Source organism: Rhinolophus sinicus, chromosome 17, assembly GCF_057876585.1.
Source record: "Rhinolophus sinicus isolate RSI-liver-muscle chromosome 17, RSI-T2T, whole genome shotgun sequence".
NCBI classification, from domain to species: Eukaryota; Metazoa; Chordata; class Mammalia; order Chiroptera; family Rhinolophidae; genus Rhinolophus; species Rhinolophus sinicus.
In genome coordinates, this window is record NC_142517.1 from 207,303,802 (window position 1) to 207,320,542 (window position 16,741).

The 16,741-nt window shown below is 56.5% G+C and overlaps 1 protein-coding gene across 1 annotated transcript; it reads left to right on the forward strand.

The window, feature by feature from the left end:
- Positions 1–1,372: 1,372 nt before the first annotated feature.
- On the forward strand, positions 1,373–16,707 carry PRSS56 (serine protease 56). Its single transcript, XM_074315044.2, is given in 13 exon segments — positions 1,373–11,697; positions 12,302–12,410; positions 12,787–12,843; positions 12,957–13,146; positions 13,488–13,587; positions 13,682–13,844; positions 14,058–14,200; positions 14,490–14,652; positions 14,828–14,974; positions 15,059–15,223; positions 15,298–15,360; positions 15,719–15,825; positions 16,213–16,707. Coding segments are annotated over 13 exon segments (1,770 nt in total). The 5' UTR covers positions 1,373–11,583; the 3' UTR covers positions 16,462–16,707.
- The last annotated feature ends 34 nt before the right edge of the window (positions 16,708–16,741 follow it).

Here is a 16,741-nt window from a genome sequence, read left to right on the forward strand (position 1 = left end):
CCCGCCTCTCCCATGGAGGTAGCTCTTGGCTTTCACCTCTGGGGTCTGGTTTCCAGATCCTCGGTTCCAGGTGGCAGATGCTCAGTGACAAGGCCTGACTGATAGAGGTGTGATGACAGTGGGTTATCCTGGACACTGCCCCTGCAAACCAAGAACCCTGATGGAAGATGTGGCCCCAAAGATGGAGCTGAGGAGCAGACAGGTCCGGCCAGGGAACCTCACACTCCTGCTTCCCCCAAATTGGCTGCAGCCATACCTTCTCTGCAGACAGCAGTGCAGAGCTGAGCTTGTCCCGGGGAAATCAGAGAAAGGGAGGGCAGGACTATGGTGGGACACAGAGCTGTGCTAGAGACCTCGGCAAAACCTCAGTTTTCTTATCTGTAGGAGGGGGATGATACTAGCCCCTTTCCCACAGATACTGTGTTGAGACAATTAACAAAGATAAAAAACACTGCCTGACACATAGGCTTCACTCGCTGTATGACCTTGGGTAAGTCACTCACCCTCTCTGAGCCCTGCTTAAAGGGAGATGATGATGGTACCCACCTCATCAGGGTGTTTTAAGAATTAAATGATTGAATACAGGCAAAAGGCTTCAAATAGGGCCTGACAGGCTTTAAGGACTATATATAGGATTGGCTGTTCCGTTTTTATAGTAAATCCTCAACTGCTCCTAGGGGTCCAGGTCACTCTGGACCCAGCTCCTTTTCTCTCTCTCCCTCTCTCAGGAGGAAATCTGCTGTCCCTCACCCCTTGCTGGGGACTTTGAGGATGAACAGAATTGAGAAACGGGACTCTCTCTGAGGCCTCAGGCTTCCCTACTCAAAGTTCAGGGACCGGAGCCGGGGAGGCCGGGGAGGCTGGGGCAGGAGGGCGTGAAGAGGCAGTGCTGGCAGCTAAATTTGTTCATCCGCCTGTCAGTCCCTTAATCGGATCCCTGAGGAACAACGCAGAGGCTTGACTCTGGATGACAAATGAGGAGGGGCGAGGCCTGCCCTGCCTGGACTCCGGGTGAGTAATGGCCTTGCATTAAGATATTAGGCCTGGATGACAAGAAAAGTGCTTCTGCTCCCCCTCCGCCCCCAACAAGGCCGGGAAGAGAGCGTGGGGAGAGGAGGAAGGGTGCGAGTTAGGGCTCAGGAAGCAGGGTTGGGGGCACAGAGAGAGAACAAGAGACACAGAGCTATGGCAGGGAAAGAAGAAACACACAGAGGGAGGGTGGAGACAGAGAGACGGGATGGGGAGTCAGAGAGAGACAGAGAGAGGGGCAGGGGTGGCAGGGAGAGGGAGAAAGTGAGAGAGTGAAGAGAGGGACAGACAAACAAGGACTGGGAGGGAGAGGGTGGAGAGAGAGAACAGCTGTGCTAGGGCTGGGGCAGGCGTGGCAGATTGGCCACCAAAGGGAATTCAGCCTCCAGGGAGGGCCATGCTGGCGGCCCTGATGCAAGGCTGGCCCTGGTCTTAGATGTCCCTCCACTTGATCCTGAGCCTCCTGGGCCGGGAGGACACTGGGTGGAGATGGTGGCCCTGTCAGAGCTGGCTTAGGCCAACAGGCAGTGCCTCCAGCTGCATGGATAGCACCCTTCTCTGGGTAGCCTGCTCCTTGGAGAAGGGCCCAGACGCCCGAGGGGTAATGGGGACAAGGGACGATACAGAAGGGACGCTCCAGCTGCAAACTCCTGCACTGCTCAGAGGCCGCCCCCCCTTGTTAAACCCCAGGTCCACCACATAGCCTGGGTCCCACGATGCAGGGCTGCTGGGTTGTGGGGGTGGGCTCTAGAGGAGGAGGGGATGGGGCCAGAACTTAGAGTCGGTGTGGCTAAGAGACAGGGGCAGAGAAAGCACAGCAAGGTCTGGACCGCAGCCAGACCACAGCACAGCCTGCACCCTGTCACCACGTTCAGGGTCCCCTGGCATCCTCAGAGGTGCACCATGTAGTGGCTCAGATAGCAGACCCTGCCTGCCTAGATTCAAGTCCTAGCTCCACCCTTTCTGTCATGTGACCCTGAGCAGGTGGTGTGACTTCGCTGGGCCTCACTCAGTCCCCATCTGTAAAGTGGCACATACTGCATGAAGCTTCTGTGAAGGATCTCTACGTGGAACAGTACGTGTAGGATGCCTAGAACTGGCTTGGCACATGCTAATTGTTCAGTAAACTTCACAAATTACTGTTAATTGCATTGTTTCTCCCCAGGCCCCCATGACCAGTAAGCAATATGCACCTAGAGCAAATCCTTGCATCCCTTTTTATTCCTCAGAGGAGTCTCCCCAGTGGTTCATGCCCAGACCTGGAAATCCTGGCTCTCCTTGGCAAGCCATCAACCCCTCCATGCCTCAGTTTCCTCATCTGCAGAATGGGCACACCATAAGGCTTAGTGGCGCTGGTACATGTAAGCACATAATAAAGCTCCCAGAGGCCTGTTCTGGTGCCCCAGCCCTCTGCTCTGAGGACCTCCTTGACCAGGTGTGCATGTGTGTGCCAGCACACGAGGTGGGGAGCAGGGAAGGTCTAGGAGTTTCCTGGAGTAGAGATGCTCAGACACAAAGACGAGGTGAGACGGAGCCACAAATCCCAGGCTCAGAGCCTCTTGTGTGGGGTTGGGGAGTAGAGGTCAGGAGCCCAGTTATCCCTGACTGTCTGTGCCCCCTCCCTCCAGCACTTCCTGGGTCTGAGGCCCTGGCCTCAGCTTCATGGGTGTCCGGCTCAGACACCCCTGCTTGCTTTAATGCTCTGCTGTCACCATATTGAAATTCTTAATAATTGTGGAACAAGGGGCCCGTTAATTATGCAATTGGCCCTACACTTTGCTCACTAGGGGTTACACAGGTGCCAGAGCTGCTGGGAGGCTGGGGCTTGAGCAGGGAGAGGGTGATTCAGGAAACAAAGCAGATGCCTTGAGAAAAGAGGGGACAGGGTAGAAAGGTTATGGTGAGGGCAGAAAATGCATGAAACTCACTCCCTGAACCCCATTAGAAGGCAGGGCTTCTGCTGGGCAGGCCGGTGGGAGGGGACTGGGCTGGATGGCCACTGGGGCGGTGCTTCTGAAACCAACTCCCACAGCCCAGCAGCTGCGGCTGCGGGGGCCACTTGGGGAGACCACAGTCACTGAGATCTTCCAACGGCCCTAAGATCTGCCCTGAATCTCCTGGGCTCAAATCCCTTGTCCCAGCTGTGCGTGTGACCCTTTGTTTTACGTAGCTCCCACACCTCCCTGGGGTGCTGTGACTTGGTCCCTGGCTTCCGGGTCCTTCAAGGCCTGCGTCTCTCAGGGAGGTGCCCCCTGCCTGCTCTGCCGTCTGGACCCCTGACCTGATCCGTTGGGAGGAAGGGGCTCCTCCCGGGTGGGAGTGGGGAGGGTCTGCAGTGCCTCCCCGGAACCAGTGTGTGCTCCACAAAGCCTCGCACCCCTTCTCTCTCCTGAACCCCCATCGGGTGGCAGGTGTCCCACCAGACACTGTCCACAGTGCTGCTCCAGCTGCTTCCACGGCCCTCTGCTCTGGTCACTCCCTCAGGCTCGACCCTCGGAGTCCAAGGCCTTCGTGTGAGTACAGAGCCCTGAGTCCGGGGCTGGTTGGGCCCACACCTGGGGCAGGTCCTTTCCCCTGAGAGTCTGATCCCTGAAGGTTCACGTATTAACTGTTCTCAAATACAGTTTGTGCAGAATGGGCCAACGCTTAAATAATTATCCTGGACCACCCCAGCTTGAGGGCAGGCCTGAAATCAGTAAATTTAACCAACTCCCCACCCCTCTGCTCTGGCTTTTTCAGGGAGCCCTTTGCCCTCCAGGAAGAAACCAAATCCCTTAAATATTATTAAAATTTTTTTTTAGTAGATAATACATCCACCTGATTTTAAAAATCAAAGCAATACAAAGTAAAAAGCCTTCCTGCCACCCATTCCCCATGCACCTGGTTTCCTCCCCCCACCCCCACCCCACATAATCCCAAGTGGCCACTTGTATTAATTTCTTGTGTAGTCTTCTAAAGAAAGTAAAAAATCTGTGCTCCTCTTTTTCCTTCTTTCTTATACAAAAGGTAGCACACTGTGTACACTGTTCTACATTTTGTTTTCACACTTCTGCTTTGAAATCTATCTTGACGTTCTTTTCATAAACAAAGTCCTTTTCACAGCTGCATAGTATTCCATGGTGTGGCTGTACACAGGTTAACTCATTTCTCTCTTGATGCGTAATTGGGCAGCTGCTCTTTCTTCTGCTCTTACTAACAACGCAGTGAATGCCTCTGTGTATCCATTTTATAAGCGTGCTTTTCTACATATCTGGAGGATAAAATGTCCTGAATGGGAGTACTTGTAACAGAATGAGAGTGTTTGTAATTCAGGGAGGCATTCAGCAGGTATTGCCAATTGGCCTGTGTGGGGCTTGTACCACTGGGTACTCCCCAAGCAGTGATGAGACTATTTCTCAGCAGCCTCACTAACAACGTGTCTGGCCCAGCTTTTGGACTTTGCCACAAACTTACTTGTGTTCAGTGCCGCCAGGAGGCCCGCCTTGCCCTCCAGACCGTAACCCCACTGCCTGTGTCACCCCAGCACTCAGGCCTTCTTTCACAGCATTTGTGCATTTGAAATAACATGCATATTATGTCATTATTATTCTTAGTCCTTCAATATTTGCCTGCCTCAGCCTATAAACTCTGCATGGGCAGGGACTGAACCCCGACCCCCAGCCCCCAGCACAGCACGGCACATCAGAGATCCTGAGTACCGCTTTGTTGCTGGGACGGCCCCCTGGGTGCCCCGCACCCTACAGGTGCTTTGCCTGGGTGGGCTCAGCTGTGTGTCAGCCTGCTTATGGGGAGTCCCTGGTACCAGCACCACGGAACAGATGAGGAGACGGAGGCTCAGAGATGGGAAGTGATTTGTTCAATAACTCACAGCTGGCCAGTAGGGACGTCCTTAGTCCTTGTCCCTCCTCCTGAGACTCTGCATTTACTTCCCAATCTGGCCCATGGGGCCCCCCAACCACCAGGAATAGTCAGGCCCAGGTCAGGGGTACTCCAAACTCAAAATTAGCCCACACCACCCACCCCACCCCACAGTGATGGGGAGTCAAGCTGGGGGCTTGCCTGAGCCCCTGGGGGCTTTGTCAGCTTGTAGGCTCAGGCCCCCTGTTTGGTGGCAATGCCAAGGCCACGGTGACCCCAGCAGCTCTGCAGTGACCAGACCTCCTTCCCAGAGGTTCTGCGGCTGTGCTGGCTTTGTGCCCGACTGTCACTCTGTTCCCCAGCGGCTCTTTGTGGCGGCTGCCTGCCTCCCATTAATCATGTGTGCAGGATTTATTTTCTCCAGCAATTTATTTCAGCAAATGCAATCTGGGTGTGCCCGCAGGTGGGCAGGATACTCTGCTGCTGCCAGAGCCATGGAGCCTGGCTTTATTGTCAGGCCGACAGGCTTGACTTGCCAGCACCCCATGACAGATACGAGCCCTGGCTAAGCCCTGGGGTGGGACACTAGGGACCCCAGAGACTAGCCTCATCCCCACCTCACCATGACCTCAGGGGCCCAAGCAGCCCGGAAGATCCCGTTCCCCCCGCTTCCTTTACTGGGGCTTTGCTGCCCCCTACCAAGGCTAACTGGCTAAGGGGGCAGGGGGAGATTAGCCCCTGATGTCCTCGGGCTGAAAGTGGCATTCAGAGGCCTTTTCTGAAGACCAAGTGGTGGGTCAGTTTCCTGATCTGGGGAAGGAGGGGGTCCTCCCTCCTGAACCCCCTCCTCCCTGGCACTGCCAGGCAACCAGGCCCTGATTCCCACGATAGTAATGGAGGGAAACTATCAACTAATGCCAACCCTGCTACCCCCGTCACCACACCCACTTGTCCTCTTTCCTGGGGGTCCCTGTGGTCCCTTCATCACCCTCGGCCCCCCTCTCTAGGCCTTCAGCAGGATGTGACCTCCTGGGGCTGGGTAGCAAGACACAGCGCTGAAGCCAGGACAGGCGCAGGGGCTGCTTAGCCGTGATTCCAGGTCCTGAGTTAGTGCTCCTGGTTATCTGTCCACTTCTAGGCCTTGGAAGCAGGAAGGAAAGGGCTGTGGGCGCTAGAGGGCAGGGCTGTCCATCCAGACCTGGCTCTCACCAAGCTCTTTGCAGTCCCTACCATGCCTCCCACCCCTGCAGCATCCCCAGGGGTCCAAGTCCTAGCCCATGGGCACCTGCTTCCCCTTTTGGTGCCCCACAGACCCAGCCTGCCCCTCCCCACCGGGCCTGGCTGCCTCTAATGCTGCAGATAATTCCTGCTGTCACAAAGCCATTACACTGCAAATGGGCTGTGCTTCACCGCGCGTGTGTGCGCGCGTGTGCGTGTGTGTGTGTGTGTGTGTGTGTGTGTGTGTAAGGGAGGGGGTGGCTGTGGAACACAAAGCCCTTTATTTATGCCTCACTCACTGCCATAATTGCCTCAGGGGATATATTGGCTTCATCCTCCACTCCCCTGCCTCTTGTCCCCTGCCCTGGTCACTGGCCCCTGCTGGCCCCCCGCTGCTGGGGCCTGGAGCTCTGGGCAGGGGGCTGATGTGATATGCCCAGGTGGAGGGCGGTGAAGCCTTGCCAAGGGGCCCCTGGTGTAGAGACACTGCCCCTTCTATTCCACGCCTGACAGCTGGACTCAGAAAGAGTGGCTGAGGTACCCCTACTCTGTCTCCCAGACCTCAGGGGTCCTGGGGAGTAGAGCCAATGGGGGAGCAACATGGATGCTGGAGAAACTTTGGTAGCATACATGGCCCGGGTTTCTCCTCTTCCTCCTCCCTCCAACCCTTCCAGGCCCCTGGGCTTCCACCATCTGCTTTGTCGGCTATTTGCCGACCCCCACCTCCAGCCCTAGGTGCCATCACAGCTGCTCTACCTCGCCTCCTTCTGGCACAGCTAGTTCTCCCCCCAGGGAGGCAAACCCTCTACCCTTTCAAGAAGAACCTTCAACCTTTGTGTTGAACCCTCAAAAACCCCAACAAATTAGCACAGTCAAGGCGCACCTGTGGATTCAGGAGGCAGGGCTGGGCAGAGGTCAAGGGTACAGCCTTCAGCTGCAGGCAGAATTGTTTTTAATCTCTGTTTCTTCAGTTTCCAGTGATGTCTTGATCACATCACTCAACTTCTCTGAGCCTCAATAGCCTTATCTGTAAAATGGGTCTGATAACACCTGCCTCAAACAGTTATTATAAAGGTTTAATACACATAATACATGGAACCACATGAAATTATCTATATTTAACCGGTTTTTGACATTAATATTCATTGGGTGAAATATTGCATCGACAAGTTTTGTATCGTTGACAAGTTTTGTAAGGTTTCTACTTAATGCCTTGCACTTTTCTTTTCTGCTCTTCATGTTTTGCATTTGTAAAATGCTACCTGCTGGTTTTAAAGAATTCAAGCAACATGGGAAAACAAAAGAAAGTAAAAAGCGAAACAAAATAAACATAAATCTATCAGAAATAGCCACGATTAATGAATAACCACCTTTTCCAGAAATCTCTTTTACATTGATGCAGATAGAAGTTTAAAGAGATAAATTGATAGAACTACTGCTATAAGAAGGGATCTGATTGACTATTTTAACTATAATTTATCAAATGGAATTTTAGTTTCTTTTAACAAAAGAAAACAAACAGAAATAACACTGAAGGGAGCCACACGACTCCAGTAAATGTCTCTTCATCAGAGAGACAGTGTTTTCTATAAAGATCTTCTCGCATTAACATAAAGGTCTGTAAGCAGTAAGAATAAAAAATATTGATGAGGGAGAATCTATCATGTAGGAAGAGAAATGTGAAAATTATAATAAAAATTCAAGGCATTAAATTAACAAATTTCAGAGAAACACAACTGACAGCAAGATTGAGAAAAGGGAAAGAAATCTTATGGAGAGAGATCACAAGAAAGAAAGACAAAAGAAACACCAAAAAGGAGAAGAAACAGGCTAAATTGTGAAATGGTTTGCATTCTTTTTGATCACAAGTTTGAACAATGGTATTGAATATTTTGTACATGTTCAACTTAAAATAATTGTTCCTAGTTATGCCCTCCATGTCTAAAGCTTTTCAGGCAGCCCCAGAACCTCAGCTGCAGCCCTACCACTGCTCTAGCTGCTTTTCTGTGACCATGGGCAGTGCCACAGGTCCAACCTGCCACCCAAGAAAGGTTCCTTCGGGGTGGTTCCCCTGGGAACAGGGCCCTGTGCTCAGCAAGGCCCCACACTTGTTTTAATGTTTTGTTGCCACAGTCTTGAAATTCTTATTAATTGTTGAACAAGGGGCCCAACATTTTCATTTTGCACTGGGAACCCTGCAAATTATGTAGCAGGTCCTGTCTGCCAGACATGTATATTATAGCAATGCAGAGCTGGCAGCATCATACCACCGTGCCTCTGGCCCCTCAGGCTGCAGTACTCCCTGAAACCCGGAAGCCATCAGTCTCATCCACACCCTCAGGCTTGTGGGCACATGTGGGATTGCCCTCTGTACATTCTTAGGGGCCAAGAACCTCAGGGTGGGTGGAGCTGACCCCTCCCCACTCAGACATTTCACCCCACCATCACTTCAAGAGTCCCTGGCTGGTCATCGAGTCCTCTGGCTCACTTGACCTCCAACTGGGCACCGACATGCCAGCCTCTCCTTCTTACCAGCTCTCCTGATTCTTGAGCAAGGAATTCCTTGATTCCTCTGAGTACCCCACTCCTCATTCTGAGTACCCCACTTCTCCTGGCTTGGCTGGAGAAGTGAGGGGAAGATGCTCTCTCCACCAACCCTGTGCTACCTGAAGGCCCTCCTCCCCCTTGGAGGAGAGGGTGTGGCAGAGCATGGCTTCTGACAGGGTTTGGGCAGTGAGCCCTGCAGTGGGGGAGGAGGTGTGGCAGGAACTGCCCGCTCAACTAGACTGTGGGAGACCGAGCCCCTTAAACAGGCAAGAACTTCATTGGGCAGACTGCAATGGAGACATGATAGCTCTGAAGAAAATACAAGAGGGTGATGTGACATGAGAGGAACTGCTGGGAGAGTGGCCATCACGTTCGGAAGGAGAAGCAATTAAGAAACAAGTATACCCATCATCAATAATAAACAAAATAATTTCACAAAGCATGGATTTAGATGCTGGTCTCAAGAGGTGACCTCTGGGAGTGGATGAAATTGACCCGGTCTTGGGGTGGGGTATATACAGAAGAGAGGAGAAGGCTGTGACCCAGCCATCGGAACGGGAAGCGGCAGAGGAGCCAGACAAAGGGAGCTAGTGTTTGAGCAGAATTGCAATCCATGCTGTGAGGTCCCTAATATTTTTGGGGGCCGTGGTGGGGCTTTTACCAGTTGGGGCAGAAGGGACAGTAAACAGACGGCAACTCCAGGTCTCCTTGCTCCTCTTGCCTCCTACCTTGAAGACCTGGGGAGGTGGGGGGGGGGGCTGTGTACTTAGGCTGTGGCCTGGCCCACCTGGCTTTGGCAGGACCCCAGCAGCTGAGGGACACCAGTGCTGAATGGGCAGGAAGTGCTCTCCTCCAGGAATTCCCCAGAGGAAGCGTCCATACGGGTTCCACTGTGGGGGGATTGTCGAAGCTGTTGGCCTCTCTACCCAGAGGCCTACAAGGCATTTCCACCACCTTCTCTGCTTTCTGGGTCTCTTACTTTCATGGCTGTCTCGTGGACCCACAGATAATTTTCCTTTGGACATTTTCTCAAACCTCTGTTTATGCTTCAAATACAGGCCATGTTGAACTTTACCCTCCCAGCCAAGAATTCGGAGATCGGGGATAAAAAGATAGATACTTACTACCCCATCTAGATATACATCTTATCTAGATGGACAGATATTCTGATGAATATGAGTAATTTCCAACTTCACAGTATTCACTCACAATAATCCATACCCAGACAGGATTGTCACGGCATTCCTGAGTCAGAGGTACCATCTTCGTGAAGTGCGGTGGTACCCGGGGAAGGAAGGGGTGTGTACAGGGTGTGCTGGTAAATGTTGGACACTGATTCCCTGCAGAAAAGAGCTCTGATCTGCAGGGTTTGCTGATGTCAAGGGCATAAATACTCCCATGTTGGCTGACTTCAAGCCACCAACATGTCACCAAATGCAGACTTGGGAAGAGATGCCAATGACTGGATCTCAGGAGCCGGTATGAGGTGACTCCAGCACATCAATGGGTGGGTGGCCCCCTCCAGTGGAATTCCAGGGGGTGGGAACCTCTTTGTGGTCAGTGCCCGGAGAGGTGGGGAAGCAAAATGATGGGACATCGCTTCAGGGAGGAAAATGAGGTCGTGCGCCGTCTCTGCTGCCTACATGGAAGGAAGAGGTGGGAGAAGCTGCTGGGTTTGGCTGCCCCATCTCTGCCTCGCACCCATCGTCTCTACAGGTCTGGGGCTCTGTCTTATGAAGTGGGGCAGGTTCCCATTAGAGGCTTGTTCACCTGTGCGGAAGGCCTGGAGAGGAAAGGAGAGGAAAGGCAACAAGGAGATGTCATGACAGAATCCACTCTGGAAAAGAACCAGGCCTGCCAAAGCCACCCCAGAGTCACCAGCATGAACGGCGGCGATGAGATTTATTTTTAGCCCCAGGACATTTTGGGTGGCACAAGAACATCTCCTCTCTGCGCCAGATGTGGACTCGGTCCCCAGAGAGCTGCCCATTTGTGGCCCTACCAGTGAGATTCTAGAAGACTCCCTCCTGCTAGATCAGGGTCATAGCAACTGAGAACAATGCTGGACAGGCCAAGCGGGCTCTTCGCAGAAGCGAGGGGTCAGGGAGAGCGTCAGAAGCTGCTGGGGCCTGTCCTCCCTGAACTAGGCCACTGGTGGGGCCTTTTATCTCCCGCCTTCCTCCCTGGGCCACTCCAGCGTCCTCCTGCCTCTGCCTCTTCCCAACCCACTACCCCCAGTGCGGCAATTACTGTGCTAATCAGGGTGTTTTGATCGTCTTTAGAAATAGCCACATGGGGGAGGGATGGTGCCAAGCAATTAGGGGCAGAGGAGCTGGGAGCACAGGCACCTCCTCAGGGGCTGGGGCTTCCGCACACCCTCAGATAACCCCTGCCCCTCCCTCCAAGAGTGTCTGCCCCCAGCACAGCTGTGAACTCCTCAGGGAGTCGAGGCAGATGGGAAGCCCTCCATCTGAGCCCCAGAGACGGGGCCAACCCCTGCCCACCAGTCCCCCTCTGCCTGGCCCCCAGCCCAACCATCAGCTCTTCTGGCCTGTCCGGGCCCCTTTGATGGAGCCGCAGAAACAAGGGCTCCTTTGACAGAAGGGGGGCCTCAGAGCCAGATGATGAGACTTCAAAGATGAGGGTTGAGCCCACTACCCTGTGCTCTCCCCCAACCCTGGCCCCCTCCCATGTATCCCCCCATCTGTCCTCTATATAGCCCCCCAAGCTCCATTCCTCTGTGGGCTCCTGGAGTTAAGGGCCAGGTGAGGGACGACCAAGGGAAGCGGGTAACTTTGATATCAGATGGTTTGAAAAACGAGATTTCAGTACCCAGGGACAGAAAGGCAGCCGGAGGCAGGCGCCACAGGATAAGTGCCTGGAAGGTGGACCCTGAGGGGGAAAGAGGACAAGTTCGGTGCCTTGGCCACCATGCTGCGGGCTGTGCTGCTGGTACTACTGCCTCTCCAAGACCCACGGTCTGCCCGGGGGCACCCACTGTACATGCGCCTGCCCCCCAGCACCCTGCAAGGTGAGCCCAGGCTGGTCTGAGGGAGCGGCCGAGGTGGGAGGATGAGAGGAAAGAAGCGGGCCCCAGACAGGGGAACATGAACTTGCCACCTCCATTCACAAGGCCCTTTTGCTCCTGCCCACCCTGCCAGGAGAAGGGGCCAGGAACCTAGACACAGGTAGGAGAGGGGCAGGATGAGGATGGAAAGGGAAGGGAAGCCAGCAAGGGTGTGCGTTAGGGAAGTTTCGGGGTTTAGCTGGAAGGAAAGGGACCAGAGCAGCAGCTCCTTGGCTCTCTGGGCCCAAACGTGGGCGATCCCACCATAGTCATTTTGTGTCAGTAAGTCTGAGTTCTGTGATGTCTGTATCTTCAGGGTGCTGTTTTTCCTTCAAGGTGTTTAAGGAAACACCCTTTTCAAAGATTCCAGCCCAGCTCAGTTGAATTACGGAGACATCTTGGGCTGAGGCTTCAGAACCATCCCCTGAGTTCTGGGTCCTGGGGTCCTGGGGTTCTCTCTCTTCCCATTCTGGCCCAGTGCTCCAGGAGCCCAGCCTGCTTCCCTGTGGGCCTTCCAAGGTGGGGTTCGGGGCTGCGGCAAGGAGGACAACTTTGCAAGACTTGTGCCGCATGTCCTAGCAGCTGTCAGCCCAAGGGACGAAGGCCTTGCAGGCTGCCCAGAAGAGCGCCCTGTGGGCAGTAAATCTAGTGGCGATGCAGATCCAGCACAGATTGCATGAGTGCTGAGGTTGTGCCAACCACACCACCCTGTGTTCTGGTGAGCTTGTGCTGACTGCTCTGGGCCCCTTCTCCTGTCCACGCCATCCCCTCCCTTCAGACTTGATTCCTTGGAGACAGAGACTGGGTGGGGCTGCAAGCAAGGCAACGCTTATGAAGGTCCCTCCCAGTGGAAAGGGCATGCCAGGCCCAGCTGGTCAAGGGCAGAGGGCAGGAGTAGTCTGGGCACTTGGTGAACAGTGAGAAGTTTATGGCTGCTGCCACAGACCTGGACTGCTAATGGCAGTGATAAGAGAAAGGGAGCCCAGGGGAAAGAGAGGGCGCAGGACCAGCTCGGGGTGGAGGAAGGGTGGGAGGGTGGCAGTGAAGCTCAAAGGTCTGTTTCTCAGCAGGACCTTGGCATCTTAGGCCTCAAGCCCCCTTCCTCCAGGACCCAGGTGAGCCAGGTGAGGCTGAAAAGTTTCAAGGGGACAGGACTGAGAGCAGGTGGACCCTGGGAAGGCCTCGATGGTGCGGACGGCCAGGACTTGTTCCTCGTGACAGCGCATCGCCTTTCTAGGGCCCTGTGGCGAGAGGCTCCCGAGCACCGTCAATGTGACACAGGCCCAAGGCCGCATTATGGGGGGCAGTGCGGCACCGCCTGGGGCCTGGCCCTGGCTGGTGAGGCTGCAACTCAGCGGGCAGCCTCTGTGCGGCGGCGTCCTGGTGGAGACGTCCTGGGTGCTCACCGCCGCACACTGCTTCGCAGGGTAGGTCCGGCTCCCAGCCCCCCCACCAGCCCGAGTCTCCAACTTGGGGTCCGACTCTTCCCAAATCATTGAATGATACGAGCGAGGGCTGGTCTCTGCTGCCCCCTGGCGGCCGCAGCCCCCTGTCGGGCTCCCCAGCCTCAAGGCGCCGGCGCCGCGAAGCCAGGGTGCGGATCTCTAGGGGCGCACCGCCCGGCGCATTCGGTCCCATCTCCCTGACCCCAGGCGGGAAAACAGTCAGGCGTGCGAGATCGCTGGGTGGTGCCCGTGGGCGGAGAGTAGAGTCTCCAGGGAACCTGCTACACCCTTGCCCCGGGTATCACCCGCCGCTCATCACCCAGCGCCCCGAACGCGCTTCTATGGACGGTGAAGCTGGCCGAGGGGTCATCGGGGGAAGAAGCGGAGGAGGTGCCGGTGAATCGCATCTTGCCCCACCCTAAGGTGAGAGGGCAGCCGCCAGGCCCGCAGAGCTGGGAACAGCACCTCCACCCCCACCCCGCGCCTCGTTGACACTGCGCTGTCACTCTCTCCCTAGTTTGACCCGCGGACCTTCCACAGTGACCTTGCCCTGGTGCAACTTTGGACACCGGTGAGACCCGCAGGGGCGGCGCGCCCCGTGTGCCTCCCCCAGGGGCCCCAAGAGCCCCCCCCCGCCGGCACCACCTGCGCCATCGCGGGCTGGGGGGCCTTCTTCGAAGGTGTGGGCAGCGCCGGTGAACCGCCCTTGCGCGTAGGAAGAATGGGGACGGGGTGATGGAGTTTGGGTAGGCGGGGGTATAAAGACTTGGATCTAACTACGCCCAGCTGCGTTCACAAAATGCTGCCGGATCTTGCAAAAGGGAAGCAATCAAGGTGTGTAATGGGAGGGGGGACGCTCAAAGCGGGGTCTCGGCTCCACTGCTTTCCTGTAGATGGGCCTGAGGCTGAGGCGGTGAGAGAGGCCCACGTGCCGCTGCTCGGCGCCGACACCTGCCGAAGGGCCCTGGGGCCTGGGCTGCGCCCCAGCACCATGCTCTGTGCCGGTTATCTGTCCGGGGGCATCGACTCATGCCAGGTATGAGCCCCGATTGATGGGGGGGGGCGCTGGGTGGGCCACTCCCCAGTGGCGGGACAGCTTACTTTCCTTCTGCAGTCAGGCTGTCACCCAATTTCTCTGAGCCTCTATGTCCTCAAGGCTAAAATGGGTACGCAGCGGTAACCCCAGTGGAGCTCTGAGCTGCTTTATCCTGTCAGGTATAAGACTGGCATGTGTGTGTGTGTGTGTGTGTGTGTGTGTGTGTGTGTGCGCGCGCGCGCGCGCGGGGTGTCGATGTAGTGTGTTCTCTTGGCTCGCGTCCCCGCAGGGTGATTCTGGAGGCCCTCTGACCTGTTCTGAGACTGGTCCCCGCCCCAGGGAGGTCCTGTACGGAGTCACCTCATGGGGGGACGGATGCGGGAAGCCAGGGAAGCCCGGGGTCTACACCCGTGTGGCCGTGTTCAGGGACTGGCTCCAGGAGCAGATGAGCGGTGAGCCTCCTCAGCTGTGTTCCCCCAACACCTCAGGACACGCCCAATTGCGTTTCCATCACGCCCCGCCCTCCAGCCCCCTTCTGTGTCGGGAAATCCTGTCTCCCAACGGAACAGGGCTTCGGGGGCTAGTGCCTCAAATGGTGGGTGAACTGGCCCTTGCGGCTCCCGGCAGCGGCCCCCTCCAACCGCGAGCCCAGCTGCAGGGAGCTTCTGGCCTGGGACCCTCCGGAAAAGCCGCCGGCAGACGCCGCCACGCCCTGCGCTTTCTATGCCCACCTGTGCCCGGGGCGCGAGTGCCTGCAGCGCCGGCGGCGATGCGGTCAGTCTCTTTCCCGGGGCTGGGCCGGGAGCAGGGGGCCTGGCCCAAGTCTGACCGCCGCTCGCACCCTTGTCCTATTCGCAGAGCTGCGCTCGCTGGCGCACACGCTGCTGGAGCTGCTGCGGGGCGCCCTGGAGTCGTTCGGCCCGCGCCCGGGGATGCGGCGCCTCGCCTCAGGCCTGGCTCGCCCCACTCTGTCGCCCCGGGAGCCCCCCAGGCACCCCGCCTGCGAGCAGCGGCTGCACGCAGGTACCCTGGGCTCTCGCAGCCCCGGCCCCACCACTGCGCCGCAGTAGCGTTCCCCTAATTTTGCATTTCCCCAGGATCCTGGGCTGCAGGCGCGCGGTTCCAGAAGCGAAGGCCTGAGCCACTCGGGGACGCGTAAGGTAATGATGCCCGCTGCCGGCCATCGCCAACGGAGTCGGCCTAGGGCTGGCCCAAGCCGGGAGGGGAGGGCATGCTCCTGGGACCTGCATTGGGAGGCAGTTATGCCGTGGGGTAAGGGGCAGATGCGCTCTCCCCCGCCCCTAACGCAGGGGATGACTCTTTGGGGCTACTTGTGGCTTCGGGCCCTCATCAGTGTCAGGAAATGCTCGACTTTGTGCTATCACTTAACCTCTCTGAGCCACGGTTTCCCCATGAGAAGTCGGTCCCCTGGGAGGTGGCCCTGAGCTGGTGGGAACCCAGCCCAACTCTGTGCTGGTGTGTCAGTTCTGTTATTCCTGGGCCTCTCCCTTCCTGCAGGCTGCCCTGGGCTGGAGTCCCTGCGGCACAAGTTGGCCACCCTCCGGGACACCCATGCTTGGATCCTACAGGTCCCCTTGGAGGGCCTGGTCATGAACTTTCAGGAGGTACGTCCCCAGGCTTCCCAGACTCCTTCACAGTGGCCTCAGAAGGCGGTCCTGGATCAGCCCTGATTGGTAGGGGGACAGAAGGGCCACCCTCCCCAGCAGGAAGAAGGACCTTTCCCCCAGCAGCTTGGGAGGAAAGTGGAGAGTCCAGGGGGAAGGGGGTGGGGAGGGCAGCTCTGTGTGAGCTGGGGTGCTTGGTGGGTATGAAGGTGTGGTAGGGAGGGGGAAGTGTGAGTGGAGGGGTTTTTGGGGTGTCCGAGTACACAGGAAGTGTGTAGTGTTTGGGGGGCGAGAAAGGGGGATGGGTCTGGGTGAGAGTTTGGGAGGCCAGGAGGACAGGACCAAGAGTGGGGTTGTGGGCCCCTGAGCGCCCTCCTGCCTCTGCAGGTCCTGGCGCATCTGGGCTCCAAGACGATAACGGAGCTGTTCCAAGCCTGGGTTTGGGCAGACTTGGGAGGCCAGCGTGTGGCCTTCAGCGGCCTGGTGGGCCTGGAGCCGGCCACATTGGCCCGAAGCCTTCCCCGGCTGCTGGTGCAGGCCCTGCAGCCCTTCCGCGTGGCTGCTCAGGCTGAGGCAGAGCCCGATAGAGCCCTGATGGGTGTGAGGCAGGGCAGGGGCCTGGGGGAGGGGGAGTAACACCCACCTGGCCCTCTGGTTTCCCCAGCCAGGTGGCCATGAGCCATGTCTCGGCCCCCAGCCCCTGGTCAGGACCTACTGCTCCTAGGGACTAGGAGGGTTCAGGGAGCCTGATGATAAACTGTCACTACCGCAGGTGGCTGGGTGTGCGGGGTAGGACAGGGTCCTGGGCTCCATGTGTTTTCCCAGATGCGCCATCAGAAAAGCACAGTTGCTTTAATAAACATTATTTATGATCTATAGAGAACTCTGGAGCTTTCTTGGGATGGGAACTGGGTGG